At 32.8% G+C, this 14,806-nt stretch overlaps 2 protein-coding genes and 2 non-coding genes across 4 annotated transcripts; 2 read left to right on the top strand and 2 right to left on the bottom strand.

The window, feature by feature from the left end:
• The first annotated feature begins 612 nt into the window (after positions 1–612).
• TRNAV-CAC (transfer RNA valine (anticodon CAC)) lies at positions 613–686 on the top strand. The gene has a single exon. It is a non-coding gene; the product is annotated as a tRNA-Val (tRNA).
• Positions 687–724: 38 nt separating this feature from the next.
• LOC108475249 (ubiquinol oxidase, mitochondrial-like) lies at positions 725–2,800 on the bottom strand. The gene is made up of 4 exons (XM_017777225.2): positions 2,304–2,800; positions 1,756–1,884; positions 1,109–1,597; positions 725–978 (listed from the first exon to the last, which is right to left on the bottom strand). Exons 1-4 carry the CDS (start codon positions 2,640–2,642, stop codon positions 919–921), a joined length of 1,017 nt encoding a protein of 338 aa, XP_017632714.2. The 5' UTR covers positions 2,643–2,800; the 3' UTR covers positions 725–918.
• Positions 2,801–4,272: 1,472 nt separating this feature from the next.
• On the top strand, positions 4,273–4,346 carry TRNAV-CAC (transfer RNA valine (anticodon CAC)). The gene has a single exon. It is a non-coding gene; the product is annotated as a tRNA-Val (tRNA).
• Positions 4,347–4,461: 115 nt separating this feature from the next.
• Positions 4,462–6,660, bottom strand: LOC108474728 (ubiquinol oxidase, mitochondrial-like). Its single transcript, XM_017776738.2, has 4 exons — positions 6,139–6,660; positions 5,462–5,590; positions 4,774–5,262; positions 4,462–4,664 (listed from the first exon to the last, which is right to left on the bottom strand). Exons 1-4 carry the CDS (start codon positions 6,493–6,495, stop codon positions 4,605–4,607), a joined length of 1,035 nt encoding a protein of 344 aa, XP_017632227.1. The 5' UTR covers positions 6,496–6,660; the 3' UTR covers positions 4,462–4,604.
• Between the last annotated feature and the right edge of the window lie 8,146 nt (positions 6,661–14,806).

Below are 14,806 nucleotides of genomic sequence, written 5' to 3'. Positions count from 1 at the left end.
ATTGCACCCCTTGAGTTCAATGATGACAAGGGGCGATAGAACATGCAAGGTTTCATCGGCTCTTTCACTTCATTCTCATAATGTTCTCTAACCATAATATATTTCATATATCCAGACTGAGATTAAGAGGTTTTTGCAGTCCTTGTATGGCCTGGAAAATAGAAAAGGTAAAGACACAAAACATGCAGGGAAAGAGAAGAGGAAGCCACTTGATTGCTACACCAAGTTAGAGCAAGGCCTAATGCTTTCACTGAAGAAGAACCCATTTCTCCTTGCTTCTTATCCCTGTTAGTGCTAATCCAATACAAGTTAATATCAACAGCTGACAGGTGTAACTAATCACAGTTGTTTGCTTTCTTTTCCTTTGTTTTCGTTTTAGTAAGGGTTCCCCACATAGGAGCAACTGGCCACCATATGTGCCTACCCAAAATAAAGCATACAATCTACCGAAGCCAAAGGCGATCTTTACGGATAGACAATCACAAAAGGTATGAAAGTTGGCAGGAGGATTATACCAGATCGAGACAATGCTGCCAATTACGCACATGGCAGTACGACTTGCTAAAATAATATATATATACCTGGTGACATTAACGTCAACCAATTGAATCGGTCTGGGTGGTGTAGTTGGTTATCACGCTAGTCTCACACACTAGAGGTCCCCGGTTCGAACCCGGGCTCAGACAGAATATATCTTTTTTCAACCATTTTCTCAGTTTTGCAATTTATGAAACCAAAGAGAAGAAAGATATATGGTAGCTGAGAAAATGCCAACAGTGTAAGCCATACTTTGCAATTATTATCGTTAATACAATTCATCGTGGTCCTCAATTTATACAAAAACATAGATAAATATAATTCAAGTTTGCATCAAGCACGAACCTTTTAAAGAATCTTCACGATCCACAACATGAAGTCTTAATGATAACCAAGAGGAGCAGGCGCGGCTTTCAATTCCTTTCCGGCAAAATGAATATCCTGCTTATAACAACATTGAAACCACCCCATATATATCACAATCAAGTCCCCAAAAACAATGTATGAAACTGTTAGAGGCAAATATGATGGCAAGAAACATTGATATATAGTGAGGGAAAGTAATACGTACAGAAGCGAAATGGTTTACGTCCCTATGGTGAGCTTCATCAGCACGAATTACAGTTATAACCTCCTTCAACCTAGCATCTTTAGGCAATCTCCAATAATCTATTGCAATGGCAGGGGCTGCAACATTTTCTATTGCACCACTTTCAATGTCCTTCAAGTACTCTGTATACGAGTGAATGGCTTCCTCCTCCAAATACCCAACAATTCTATGTGCCAATTTGGGTGAAAGCATATACAGAACAAAGAAAGCATTGAAGAAGACTCCCTGCACAGTTAGAACAAGAAGCCTTTCATACCACTTGGGTTTCACAAGCTCCACCATTGTCATTAAATGCATCCTCTCGTTCTCTGCTTCTTCAAGCAACGCTTTGATCCAACCACCACTTTGTTGGAACTTACGGAGAGATTTCAAATGCAGAAGCATCCCTCCAACCATGCCAGGGACGGCCGCTACTGTTTCCAGCATCATAGCTCGAGAGCCGTATCGTCTCTGCGTTTCAAGAAAGCCATATATCAAGTCCATTGTCACCGTTATTGTTGGAACAATATGTAAGTCGTGAGTTCGAGCATGCCACTACGAATAGTTCAGGATTTGTATAAGAAAATATCAAAATAATTAGAAAAGGTCAAAAAAAAAAAAAGGAAAACCTGGAAGAAGATATCTGTAGGAAGGCGAAGGAGTTTAACAGTCCAGAAAGCGAATTTATCAACGAAGTTCTTTGGGACATGACGCTTTTTCAAGTCAATTGACAGCTCTGCGCTGTAAGTTTCCCATGGCTACATTAGGAGTTCAAACAAACAGACGTCAAAGCTAAGGAGTAATGGAAATTACTCAAAACGAATCTCTAAATCTTTCAGATCAGCTTTAGATGAAATAATAATTTAAAATGCTGTAACAGAACATAATAAGGAGTTCATTTCTCAATTCTGCAACATGTAAATGTTTAAGTAAAGCTGAATTACTCTTTTGACTAACACGAAGTTATTCATTTTAAATCTTTAAATTATCCGCTAATAATTTTAAAAAGAATGCAAAGAACAGAGCAACTATAGATTGTTACACAACAAGAATAAATCAAGTTTAACGTAAATGGAGAAGACGTAAAATAGAACAGAAGAAGATAATAAACCGCTAATTATCATGAAACGAGATTTGAAGTTTAAAGTTAAACTATGGAAAAAAGATAAAATGGTACCATGAAACAATTCCAGGGCCAGTCGGTGCCGTCCGTTCTGGTGATCTTAGGTCTAGAAATCCCCCAATAACTTAACGCCGACGAATCCTTTCCCTTCGTCTCTTCCGTCACTGAGTTCTCCATTTTCTCTTCCCTTCCAGAAGACGCATTTCCCACAGAAGCAGGAGTAGAGCTCATCATCCTTCTCCATTCAAATCTTACAAGCGTCACAACGTTATGTTGTCCGCTCAACTCCAAGCTTCTCTCAACTATGGCGGAGCTGCAAATGTGACCGTTGCTGATGCTTCGGCCATGGCTCAGGTGGCTCTGCATCACCGACCTTACTATAAAACGATTCATTTTCTTCCCTCTCTTTTTTCGTTTCGTTTTATTTTGATGATGAATTTGTGGAAATCGAATAAAAGCGTGGAGGTTATATAATATGGAGCGAAGAAGGGGAAATAGTTGATGTTAGTGAGCTTCATACGCAGATCAGATATTTGAAAAAGCGTCAACCTATTATGACGTTCATGTACACCACATTTTTAGCGAGCTGCCAAATTGTTGTCGAGAAACAATAATTGCCGCCAAATAAGCCTCAATTAAATTTTAAGCGGAGCTGCTACTACTAGGCATATATATGAAATTAAATAAAATAAGCATAATTTAATTAGTAAATATACACAAAATTTGACTAAAAAAAATTAGAAATATTAAACAAAGTGTTCATGCACATGCCAAATTCCAGCAAAGTTGAGTGTGATACATGCTTTCACATTACTTGATTTAAATTATTTATATTTTATAAATGAATAATTCCAATTCAACTAAATTTATATTTTCTTTTATTGTTCTTCTATTCGATCTTTTAACACTTTAGATTTTTTGTTAAGTCTAATTAATATTTTTTAATATTAAAAAATACAATTAAATAATATGAACCTAATTTATGCAATAAAAGGATTGAAACTTAGTATTACTTTACTAGGAATTAGAGGTGTACATGGATTGAGTCGAGTTTGGGCCAAGTCCAACCAAAATTTTAGGCTAGGTCCGGACATGACTCGAAAAATGGACTTAAAATTTTATCTAAGCCCGGTTCGAATAAGAATGTTAAAACTTGGCCCAGCCCGATTGTATTAAATTTTTATATATATTTTAAAAATATAATACATAAAAAATTAAAACATTAAAATAAATGTTTCCCAACGTATTAAAAATAAATTTTAAAAAATGTATACTTAAATAATGCTAATATAAATCCAACTTAACAAGTAAATGCCTCTAAAATAATATCAAAATTAACAATAAAACAAAAGTTATACAATATCCAAATAATAACAATAAAATAATAGTAACATAATAGTGAAATGATAGTAAAATATTGAGAAAATAATAACAAAATAACAACAAACCAGCAAGAAAACAAAAAAAAAAGTAACTTTTTTCTTTTCAAGTTTGCGTTGGGTCGACTCAAAAAACCCTTACATATGTTCTAACTTATTTTCTATACAGAACTTATTTTTTTGTCCAAATTTATTTTTCGAACCTATATTTTTACTTAAACACTCCTACTTTTTATATAAATTTATCCGGCCCACCCATGAAGAAGTCTTGGAATGCTTCATTCGTCTTCATCAGAACCGTTGCGAGCTACTGGTGGGGTAATAATATGTCGGCCATGATGTTTTTAAGTCTCAAGGCTAATATCGTTTAAATTCTTCAGTCTGAATCTGCTAAACCAAAATGGGTTCAATTTGCACGAAAATTAACGATATCAACGCCATTGTCTGTTTTAACACAAGTCCATTAACGCCCGCCTTCATTGTACATTGCACGTCTAATGCATCGCCTGTTACCACCACTGCTACCAGCGCAAAGGCTGCTTCATCAACGCTGAGTCTCTTTCTTTAAATCGTCACTGTCCGTAACAAACTGCCTTGGTCAGCTTTACAAATGTAAAATAATATCCCTAACGGGAACAACAACTGTCTGGGTGGTGTAGTTGGTTATCACGCTAGTCTCACACACTAGAGGTCCCCGGTTCGAACCCGGGCTCAGACAATGGTTTTTTTTTTTTTTTCAATTTTCATAAGAAACACCAGAGAAGAGCAGGAAGATACGGTGGTTTTTTCCTTCATTGAAGATACGGCGTTAAGATAATGTCAAATACTCTCCATTTATAATGGTCACTCAATATTGGAAAATTTATCATATTAATCGTGGTCCAATCGTCCATACATCAATATACAAAATGTAACGTAATTCAAGTATGCATCAAGCAAGAATCTCGGACAGATTCTACACGATCCAATATCAGTCTCAATGATAACCAAGAGGAGCAGGCGCCTCTCTCAATTCCTTTCCCTGAAAATGAATATCCTGCACACAACAACATTGAACCCAGCGCAAAAAGGCATTAACATCATAATCCAATCCAAAAAATATTATTAAATAACAGATAATGAGAAAGAGGGAATATAATACGTACAGAAGCAAAATGATTTACATCCCTATGATGTGCTTCATCAGCACGAATCACAGTTATGACATCCTTCAACGTGGCATCTTTAGGTAACCTCCAGTAATCTATTGCAATGGCAGGGGCTGGTACATTCTCAATCGCACCACTATCAATGTCCTTCAAATACTCTGTATATGAGTGAATGGCTTCCTCCTCCAAATACCCAACAATTCTATGCGCCAATTTGGGCGAAAGCATATACAAAACAAAGAAGGCATTAAAGAAGACTCCCTGCACGGTTAGAACAAGGAGCCTTTCGTACCACTTGGGTTTAACAAGCTCCACCATTGTCATTAAATGCATCCTCTCGTTCTCTGCTTCTTCAAGCAAGGCTTTGATCCAACCACCACTTTGCTGGAATTTACGGAGAGATTTCAGGTGCAGAAGCATGCCCCCAACCATACCAGGGACGGCCGCCACTGTTTCCAGCATCATAGCTCGACAGCCATATCGTCTCTGCATTTCAAGAAAACCATACATCAAATACCAAAATAGTTAAACGAAAGCTTTCAAAATCATGTCAAGACAACTACGGATCTAAGCAAGTGTTGGCGTATACACATGTATAAGTCAAATGCGAGAAGAACGCGTGAAAGTTGAATTGAACCAATTACATAACAATGTAATCATGAAACGGAAAAGGTAGAAGGAAAACCTGGAAGAAGATATCTGTAGGAACGCGAAGGAGTTTGACCGTCCGGTAAGCGAATTTATCCGTGAAATTCTTTGGCTTATGGTGCTTCTTCAAATCAATTGACAGGTCTGCTTTGTAAGTTTCCCATGGCTACATGAGTACAAACAAACAGAACAAATTATCATCGGTCAAACTACAGAGCAATGGAAATTTCTCAAATCCTTAGAGCTCTTTCAGATCAGTTTTATATGAAAAGATTAATAATAATTTCAAAATCCTTCAAAAAATAAATAAATAATGAGTTTATTTCCGCTACATGTAGATATTTCTTTCAAGTTGACTCTTCGATTTAACGAATTTATTCATCTTTAATCTTTAATTTTATCCGCTAAAAAAATCAAAGAACAGAGGAATCGTACTTTGGTTTCTATAACATCCAAACACGACCTTAGATTTTGATCTACAGTTACAAGTCAGTTAGACCCAAGAAGGAAAAGAAAAAATAATGCAAAAAAAGGCCAAATCAATAAGATCATTAAACCTTTCAGAAAATTATTAAAAACAGCCAAAGAAATGTCAAGTTTAACGAAATGGAAAATGCATAAAAAAGGAACGGATGATAATTAAACGCTCATATCTTGTAAAAATAAAATGAATTTTGAAGTTTAAAGTTTAAACTAAAGAGGATAATATGGTACCATGAAACAATTCCAAGGCCAGTCGGTGCCATCCTCTCTGGTGATCTTAGGCCTTGAAATTCCCCAATAACTTACAGCCATAACCTCATTTTCCTTCGTCTCTTCCTTCACCGAGTTCTCCGTTTTGTCTTCCTTCTCAGATGTCGCTTTTTCCACAGAAGCAGGAGAAGAGCTCATCATCCTCCTCCATTCAAATCCACCAAACGCCACACCGTTACGTTGGCCGCTCAACTGCAAGCTTCTTCCAACTATGGCGGACCTGTAGACTTGCCCGTTGCCGATGCAGATGCTGCTACTGCAATAACTTCGGCCATTGATCAGGCCCCGCATCACCGACCTTACTACAAAACGATTCATTTTCTTCTTCTTTTGCGCTCTTACTGTTAAAATGCAACAAAAGCATGGAGGGGTAGCGGTTATATATAATAGAGGAAAGAAGCTAGAGAAGGATCAAGAAAGGTTGGAGGAGGAGGAAAACAGTTTATGATTCGCTGTTTCGCGGTGTATCTTTATTGACTTACTGGGGTCTTAATCTGCCGTTCCTTGGGGGGCAAGAAATTTTATGCTAAGCTCAGATTTGAAGAGGGTCAAATATGATGTGACTTTTGCACTACCAAATTGTTACCCAGCGAATATCGCTGGAGTGTGGCGGCTGCATTCTGATCTGAATTCTCTACGGGTGAAAACATAGTTATTTATTGAAGATATTTTTTTATTAATAATCAACGGCTATAATTGGAATCCTACAAATCTGAAGGATGAGATCTAATCAAATTTGTATTATTTATTTAATTTATTAAACGCTTCATGGTAGCTAACGTTTATTATACCCTTGATTTTTCACAAAATTTACGTCCCTGCCACTAGATTTTCCTATCTTATGGGAATTTAATTTAGTACAATTATTACGGCCACGAGTATCTTCAACGAGCCGCTTGTATTGTTTTGACGTCGCGGCTCAGCATTTTAGTGACACGCGTCAGATTAATAGGCAGATATTTGAAAATTATGTCAAGCCGACCTGACGTTTGCTGTCCAGAAAAACAATTACCGCAAAATAACTGAAAATTAGATGGTTAAAAAAAGCTTCGTAACTTTTATGGGGTTAATATCACGGTTAACCCCTGAATCTTATTGAAACGTGTAATATGATACTTACAAATTGCAGTTTAGTGCCTGCACTATAACGACAATGTTATTTTTCACGCATGATGCATTTTGTTCAATATCGCTGGAGTGTGGCGGCTTTACATTGCATATAAAAAAGTATTTAATTGCATAATGAGGCTAAATGATTTTTAAAAAAGTAATAATATTCTAAAAATATATTATTTTAATTCGCAGACATTAAAGCACAAATAATGATAGAAAGTAAGGACAAAACAAACATTTTTATAATTCATGAATAATGAGGAAAAGTAAGAACAAAATAAACAAAGAATAATGTAATTATAACTCACATATTACAACAAATAATTTCATCTTTAATAGACATAAATTATTCAACTAAAAAGTTTATTCCTATTCCACCCCAACCAAGTAAAACACAAGAAAGAATATTCAAGTCACTAAACCACATGCAGTCATTATCACCAGCGGCGGAGCGAGGGTGTCATGTCCTTCAAATGAAAATTTTCTCATTTAAATTTTTTTATAATTTATAAAATTTTAAATTGATAATAGTAAAATTACACTTTATCCTCTCAAAAATGATAAAATTTGATATAATCCTTCAAAATTATTAAGATATAGGCTATTAAAATAATAAAATTATATTTTTATTGTCGTAAAAATATACAATTTAATTCCGCCACTAATTATCACTAAGCAAAATACAATTCTTTCATCACAGCTGCTTTTCGAATAGATAAACAATTAATTATAAAATATGTTTCATTTCTATGAGTAAGAATTGAACTCCAAAATAATAAATTAGAGCAACCACCCCATTACTTATAATTGTTTGTTGTTAGTGTTGGATTTTACTTATCAATCTAAATATCATACCACCCCAATATAACATCAAAGTACTTATAGGGTACAACCTTGGTTAATCTCGTTGCTATTCCCTCGCATACGAATCTTTATTCTCACTTCTCTTTAGTAGTACATTCAAATATAAATATTCCATTCACTATCTCAATTTTGAAATTTTAAAATATGCTTTAAATCTTTATACACTTCGTACATTTAAAAATTAGATTTTTCTACTTTTATTAAAAGGAATTTAGTCATTGATTTTCAGATTTCAAATCTCAAGTTCAATTGTTAAATCTAACTAATTTCTTCATTAAATTTATTGATGTGATATTTTGAAATTAAATAAAAGCACTCATTAAGTATTCATATAACAAAAATAGTAATGTAATGAACCTAAATTTAACAAAAGAATATTAGTGATGAAAGGGATTAAATTTTAAATTTACAAAAAAACATAAAGGGATCTAGAGCATATTTTTCCATATTGAAAACATGGCTTTTTAAAGTTTTGGCATATTGCTAGAAAAAACAAATTTGATTTGGGATTTGAACATAAAAAATCTATTGTGATTTAGGAATTCAGGTTCCAGAAACATAATTTGATTTGGGAAAAAAATATGCTAATTAGAGTTCCAAAACCTAAATTAGGGTTTATAATCCCTAGCCTTTTAGTTCAATTATTATCCAAATTGAGCGCTTGAAATTGCAAATAAGTATATTTGGATCGATTTAGGCCTTTGGGCCTTTGCCAAAAAAGAAAAAATTGTTTTGGGTCCAACCTTACTATTGGATTTCGATTTGGGTCATTCATATATGAAATTGTTTTAGGGATTTATTACTATTTTTTCTTTTTTTCAATTACTAGAGGTTCAAGGGATTCAGATTATATTTGGAACTTTGCGTTTACTGCTGCTGATTTCCGATTACCGGGGCTTCAGATGATTGAAAATAGATTGTGTTTCATCTTTTTATTATGCTTAAATTTGGTATTTAACTAACTTTAATTTCTAATGTAATTTGATCTTTGTAATTTTATATTATTATTATTAAGTAGTCTAAATAATTAATATCATTAAATTTTAATTAAAAATAAAGTGATTTTAATAATTTGAATACTACAAGGGTTTTAGAGACGGATACATGGCTTTTATTTCTTTTAGATTTTCTTTGCTTCTTTTTTATAGTATAAAACAATGATCAAATTTCAGTTTTAGCCCTTATATCATGTTGAAACTTGGTGTTTATTCTATATACCTTATTTTTGACATAAAATTGATCCTTTTATTTTTATAATGTCATTAGTTAGTTTAACTATTTAATATTATTAACTATTTCAATTAAAATGTTCACATAAATTTTTCTTAGAAATATTATTCTAATTAAAAATATATTTTATTAAGACAAATTGAATGAATCTTTTTAAGAAAAAATCTATATAACCCATCACGAAACATGGGAATCATACTATTTCCAAAATTGGAAATTCTTTTTCAAAATTTTAATTTGTTAATAATTTGTTTGAAATATTGTTGGAATTTAAAAATAAAATATTATTAATCTATTGTGAAGAAAATATGAAAAGGTCTTCTAGAAATGGGTTTTTTGACAGTTTTTCCAAAATCTAAGCTTTCAGCTTTTCCAAATCCAAATCCATTTAATTCAAACAAGATAAAAAGCATTGAACTCAATTGGTTGATAGCGCGTGCAAATATTAAAAAAAAAAAGTGTCATTTTCATTATTAACAACTATAGGTTAAAAAAGGCGAATATGCGATATTTTTTTTTTTTAAATTAGACTTTTAAGTTGATTTTAAATTTAATTTAAAAAATAGGTCGTTGTTAGAAAGATAAAAGGTAAAAGCGTTTCTAATTGGACGAGTTTTTCAGACCTGACACCTATCTAGAAAATTCGTTCAGCTAAATATGCTTTTCATTTCTCTTTTTTAAAATTGACCTAAAAGCTTAATTAATTTAAAAAACTATTTTTTGGCCTAATTTAGCCTTAATTATTGGCATAATAACCTTTAATATTTATATTTTTATTAATTTGATATTATTTTTTTAAGCTAAATTATATTAAAAGAGTCGAATTTAACCATTAATTTTTCATAAAAGTTAATGTAGCACCCCAAACCCGACTAGAAGTTATGGTTGGATCCGCATGCCACATCAAAACGTAAAAAAATTCCATTCTAAGTCCGAAAATCGTACTTGATGTTCAAAAGATTAATTCATTAAAGGTTAAAGTGAATGGAAGTCATGCACCGGTAGGAAACCGGAAAAGAGGTGGTGAGTCCATCGATTGCTAAGTACCAAGCTCCTTCGGATCCAATCCTGACATGCATACCGCCATTGCCACACCTTAACGTCATGGATATTTCTAGGAAACCGATTTTTAGGAAAAGTGATTAATTTTGGAAAATACTTTCATTCGGAAGCTTTGCTTGTTGTCGTGTTATTTTGAAATCAACTGTTGTTTTTGAAAACGCTACTAAAGCTATCCAATTTCAACAGTTAAAATAAGTATTACCTATCTTAGTAATACATATTAAAAACCATCAAAAATAAATAAGCGGCCTTATTACATTTAAAAGCCCAAAACCTCAAACGTAATTAAAAGGATGTCCAGTTCACGGAAGAAAATCAAACTTTCGAGCGGGTGGTCACTCCGAATTCCTCACAACTCCAAGCCCACTATGGTTGGGGATTTCTGCGTGGATGAAAATAAAAGGGGTGAGTTTGGGGAAACTCGGTGTGTAAGGAAAACCCATTCAAAGTCCAAGTCACTCAAGCCTATTGGGCCTAAGCCCATTCAAGTAACATGGTCTTGGGCGAGCCCTTTTCAGATTACAATAAAGCGGGTCTTAGCCCTTATTCAGATAATGGTATGGCCCATAGGCCCATTTCAAAATACATGCAACATCGAAGAAACATATGCAAGCCCATTTGGGTAATAGTGGTACTAGGCGAGCCCTTTTCACATTACAATAAAGCGGGCCTTAGTCCTTATTCAGATAACAGTATGGCCCATAGGCCCATTTCAAAATACATGCAACATCAAGAAACATATGCAAGCCCATTTGGGAGACTACTCAACCCACCAACCACTACACTCCACCGTACCAACCATACACTCCATGTGGGGAATAGCTCAACCCACCCACCCAACACTCCACATTCTTGACCTTGCTGCTCAGTTAACAATAAATTGAGGCAAAGCCTCCAATCGTGGACAAGCCACTTTCAGACTTCCTCCGTCAATATCCCTCACATGCATCGAGATAATAACATGGCATGCAATAAATAACAATAGTCAAACATGCATTTAGGTCAATTTAACCCTAGGGTATTTGGTAATTCATCTACTAGGGTAAAGCGTAAATTTTCCACTTTTAAAGGTATTTCAGTAATTTATCTATTTTAGGGTTTTTCATGCATATTCCTACTTTTCACGTACCGAGGGTTCTTACCGAATTGGGCCCGTTGGCCCATCATTCCAATTTTGGCCCATTAAGCCCAAAAATATCGAGGGCACAGAAATCATGCACTTTGCAGTCCACATTTTGCAGCTTACCAAAAACATTAATCGATTTACCTCACGAGCATTCGCACACTCGCAAATCTACAAAATACCGGTTTTCGGCATTTCGACTTTTCGACTTTTCGACTTTTGCCGATCCAAACTAAGAAAGAGGGTGTTAGTTACACACCTGTTTGCGACGATATGCTGACGAGATCCACACACGAACCGCCTACAATTGGATTACTAACACGTTAATCTAACTATTCAAATACGAACTACGTATTAATCCCTTACAATATTCGGCCAACCACACCTACAGATCATAGTAAGCTTATAAGAAATCAATAAGCAACTCATTAACAAATTTTTGTCAATGTTTACCACATAATCATAATTTCACTGCAAGCTGTCTTTCTGAACAACAGTCACTAAATCATTTATAACTAGAGCTACGAAACTCCAAATCAAGTGCCGTTAATTTTCCCTGAAAATAGACTCATATATCTTCTATCCATAAAATTTTCAGAATTTTTGGTATGGCCAATCAATACCAGATTTTTCTTAAAGTTTCCCATGTTTCACTGTTTGACTAATCTGACCACACTTCATTACGAATAAAATTTCTCATTGTACAGAATTCAAAATATGTTCTAGTTTATTCCATTTGAAACTAGACTCATTAAGCTTTAATTACATAATTTATGCAGCTTCTAACTCATCTCCCACAATTTATGGTGATTTTCCAAAGTCACGTTACTGCTGCTGTCCCAAGCAGATTTATTACCAAATCACTCTTTCATACACCTATCTTGCATGCATGTTATTTAAACATGTATATCACCAATCAATCATCACATATCTATGATTTTTACTTAAGCAAAATCTCCATTTCATCATTTCAAAGCACAACATGTTAGCCGATTTTTCCCTTTAGCATCTAAGGCACATGCATGCTCATTTGTTTGGCTCAACTTCACATATCTTCCATTTTTCATCAAAAAAACATGAAACAACAACCATTTCCTTCATTTTAATTCATGACCAAATGCTCACAATACAACTAAAAATCAAAATATACTTCAAGAGTTAAGGTAGAATCAAGAAGAACTCATGAACCTCAAAATAGAAGCAAGGTACCAAGAACTTACCTTCAATTTTCCTCCTCCTAATGACCAAATACTCAAGAGCTTTCTCCTCTCCTTTCTCTTCTCTAACTTTCAGCTATGATGAACAAAGATGGACAAAACTTTGTTCTTTTCACCCCTTTTTCTTTTAATAAAACTTCATATTTCATCCATTTAATTCTTTAATACAAAAGACATGAAATTCTTATCATGAAACATTTACCTAACCCATTATCATGAAACATTTACCTAACCCATTGTCATGGAACATTTACCTAACCTATTATCATGAAACATTTACCTAACCTATTATCAATTTGTATCAATTTGTACCATAAATTATGGATATCAAGTGTACATTTTGTCTACAACAACATGATGGCTGGCCACTTCATGTAAAATGGGAGGTTTGTCATGCAAAGCCTCCTATTTTGCACTCCTATTTATTTGGTCACTTCAATTTAGCCTATAGCATTTTCAAACATTTTCACATAGGTCCTATTTCATAATTTCATCCCCTTTTTGTTATGGAACAAAAATTAACTAAAATTGTCGGATTCTATCTTAAGTTTGGGCTTTCTAGAGGCCCACTAACATAATTAAACCTATGCCAACATTCACAGGATTCCCGAAAATTGGGGCGTTACAGTTAAATTATTAGTTTTTTAATAGAAATATTGATTAAAATACTAAATTTTCAAATATGGCAACTTATAATGCAATCTATGAGTATTTCATACTATCTTTTTAGTTTTTATGAACTTTTTTTTATATTTTTACATTTTTAAATTATTTGTTGACATATAAGATAAATAGTATCATGTCGGCATGAATTACGTACGGATTATCATACAGGTTGTCAATCTAATATCATTAAAAAATTAGTAATTTAGTCCCGTTAAAAATAATTTAACTCTTTTAAAAGGTTAATAATTAAATTTAACCCGAATTAATGACCAACTTGGTGAAAAATATAAATATTTAAAACTAAAATCATGAAAATTTTTCATAAATGACTCATTAGCGTATTCTATAAATTAACTTTATTAATGAATTTTTTAGAGAAAAGAACTTTTGCGATGATTGACTAATGACAGTTTCAAATTACACATTTTTTTTTTTCTAATTTGAAAATTTTTAGTGCATTTTTCATTTTGGACCATCTGGTGTCATTAGTCAAAAATAAAACTTTATTAAAATTTATTATTAACCGACCAACTAAATAAAAATTAAAATTCAACACAAGTGTATGTCATTAGTCAAAATTAAAACTTTATTAAAATTTATTATCAATCCACCAACTAAATAAAATTAAAATTCAACACAATTGTATTTAGGGTAAATTACGTATGTTTAAGTTTTTTGAACCAGTCAAACATCCATATTTACAAGTGAATGAATTAAAATAAAGCAGTCGGTTGAATCTTAGTTCTATTTGTATGAGTATTATTGTCAATGCAAGATGACGTCGTTTTAAGTGTATTGAAATATATTATCTTTCTATTTATAGGCTGTGAAGGGATTATGAATAGTCCTAAGCATCGTCTAAAGAAGAACATATACAATCAAAACATATAATAAATAAATCACTTAATTTCGAGTAACATAAAATTAGCCTAAAACAATCATCTTGGTATAGTTGTTTAAGCTTTATGTTAATTTGGCAAAATTGCATTCATTTTATACAAATGTAGGTAATAGTTTCAAATTTTATATTTGCTTTAGTTAAATCAATTAAATTTTCAATTTTAATTATTTGATATATATATTCACTTTTAATTCAGTTTCATATTTACTTTAATTAAATTAAATCAATCAAATTATAAACACTTTATCTATTTAATATTACAATATTACTTTTGAATTTTTTATGAACATAGAAATTTATATTTAATTATTTAAATCATTTTGAATATCATATATATGAACTAATGAATGAAACATTTATATTATTAAATACATTTTATAAATTTTAAGCAAAAAGCTTCAATTTAATAAAAATATTTTAATTAATACACATTATCAGTTCGTGTGAGAGTAA

The sequence above is a fragment of the Gossypium arboreum genome, chromosome 3 (genome assembly GCF_025698485.1).
Source record: "Gossypium arboreum isolate Shixiya-1 chromosome 3, ASM2569848v2, whole genome shotgun sequence".
NCBI classification, from domain to species: Eukaryota; Viridiplantae; Streptophyta; class Magnoliopsida; order Malvales; family Malvaceae; genus Gossypium; species Gossypium arboreum.
Note: the sequence above shows the minus strand (reverse complement) of the source record. Positions and strands in the feature narration are given on the sequence as shown.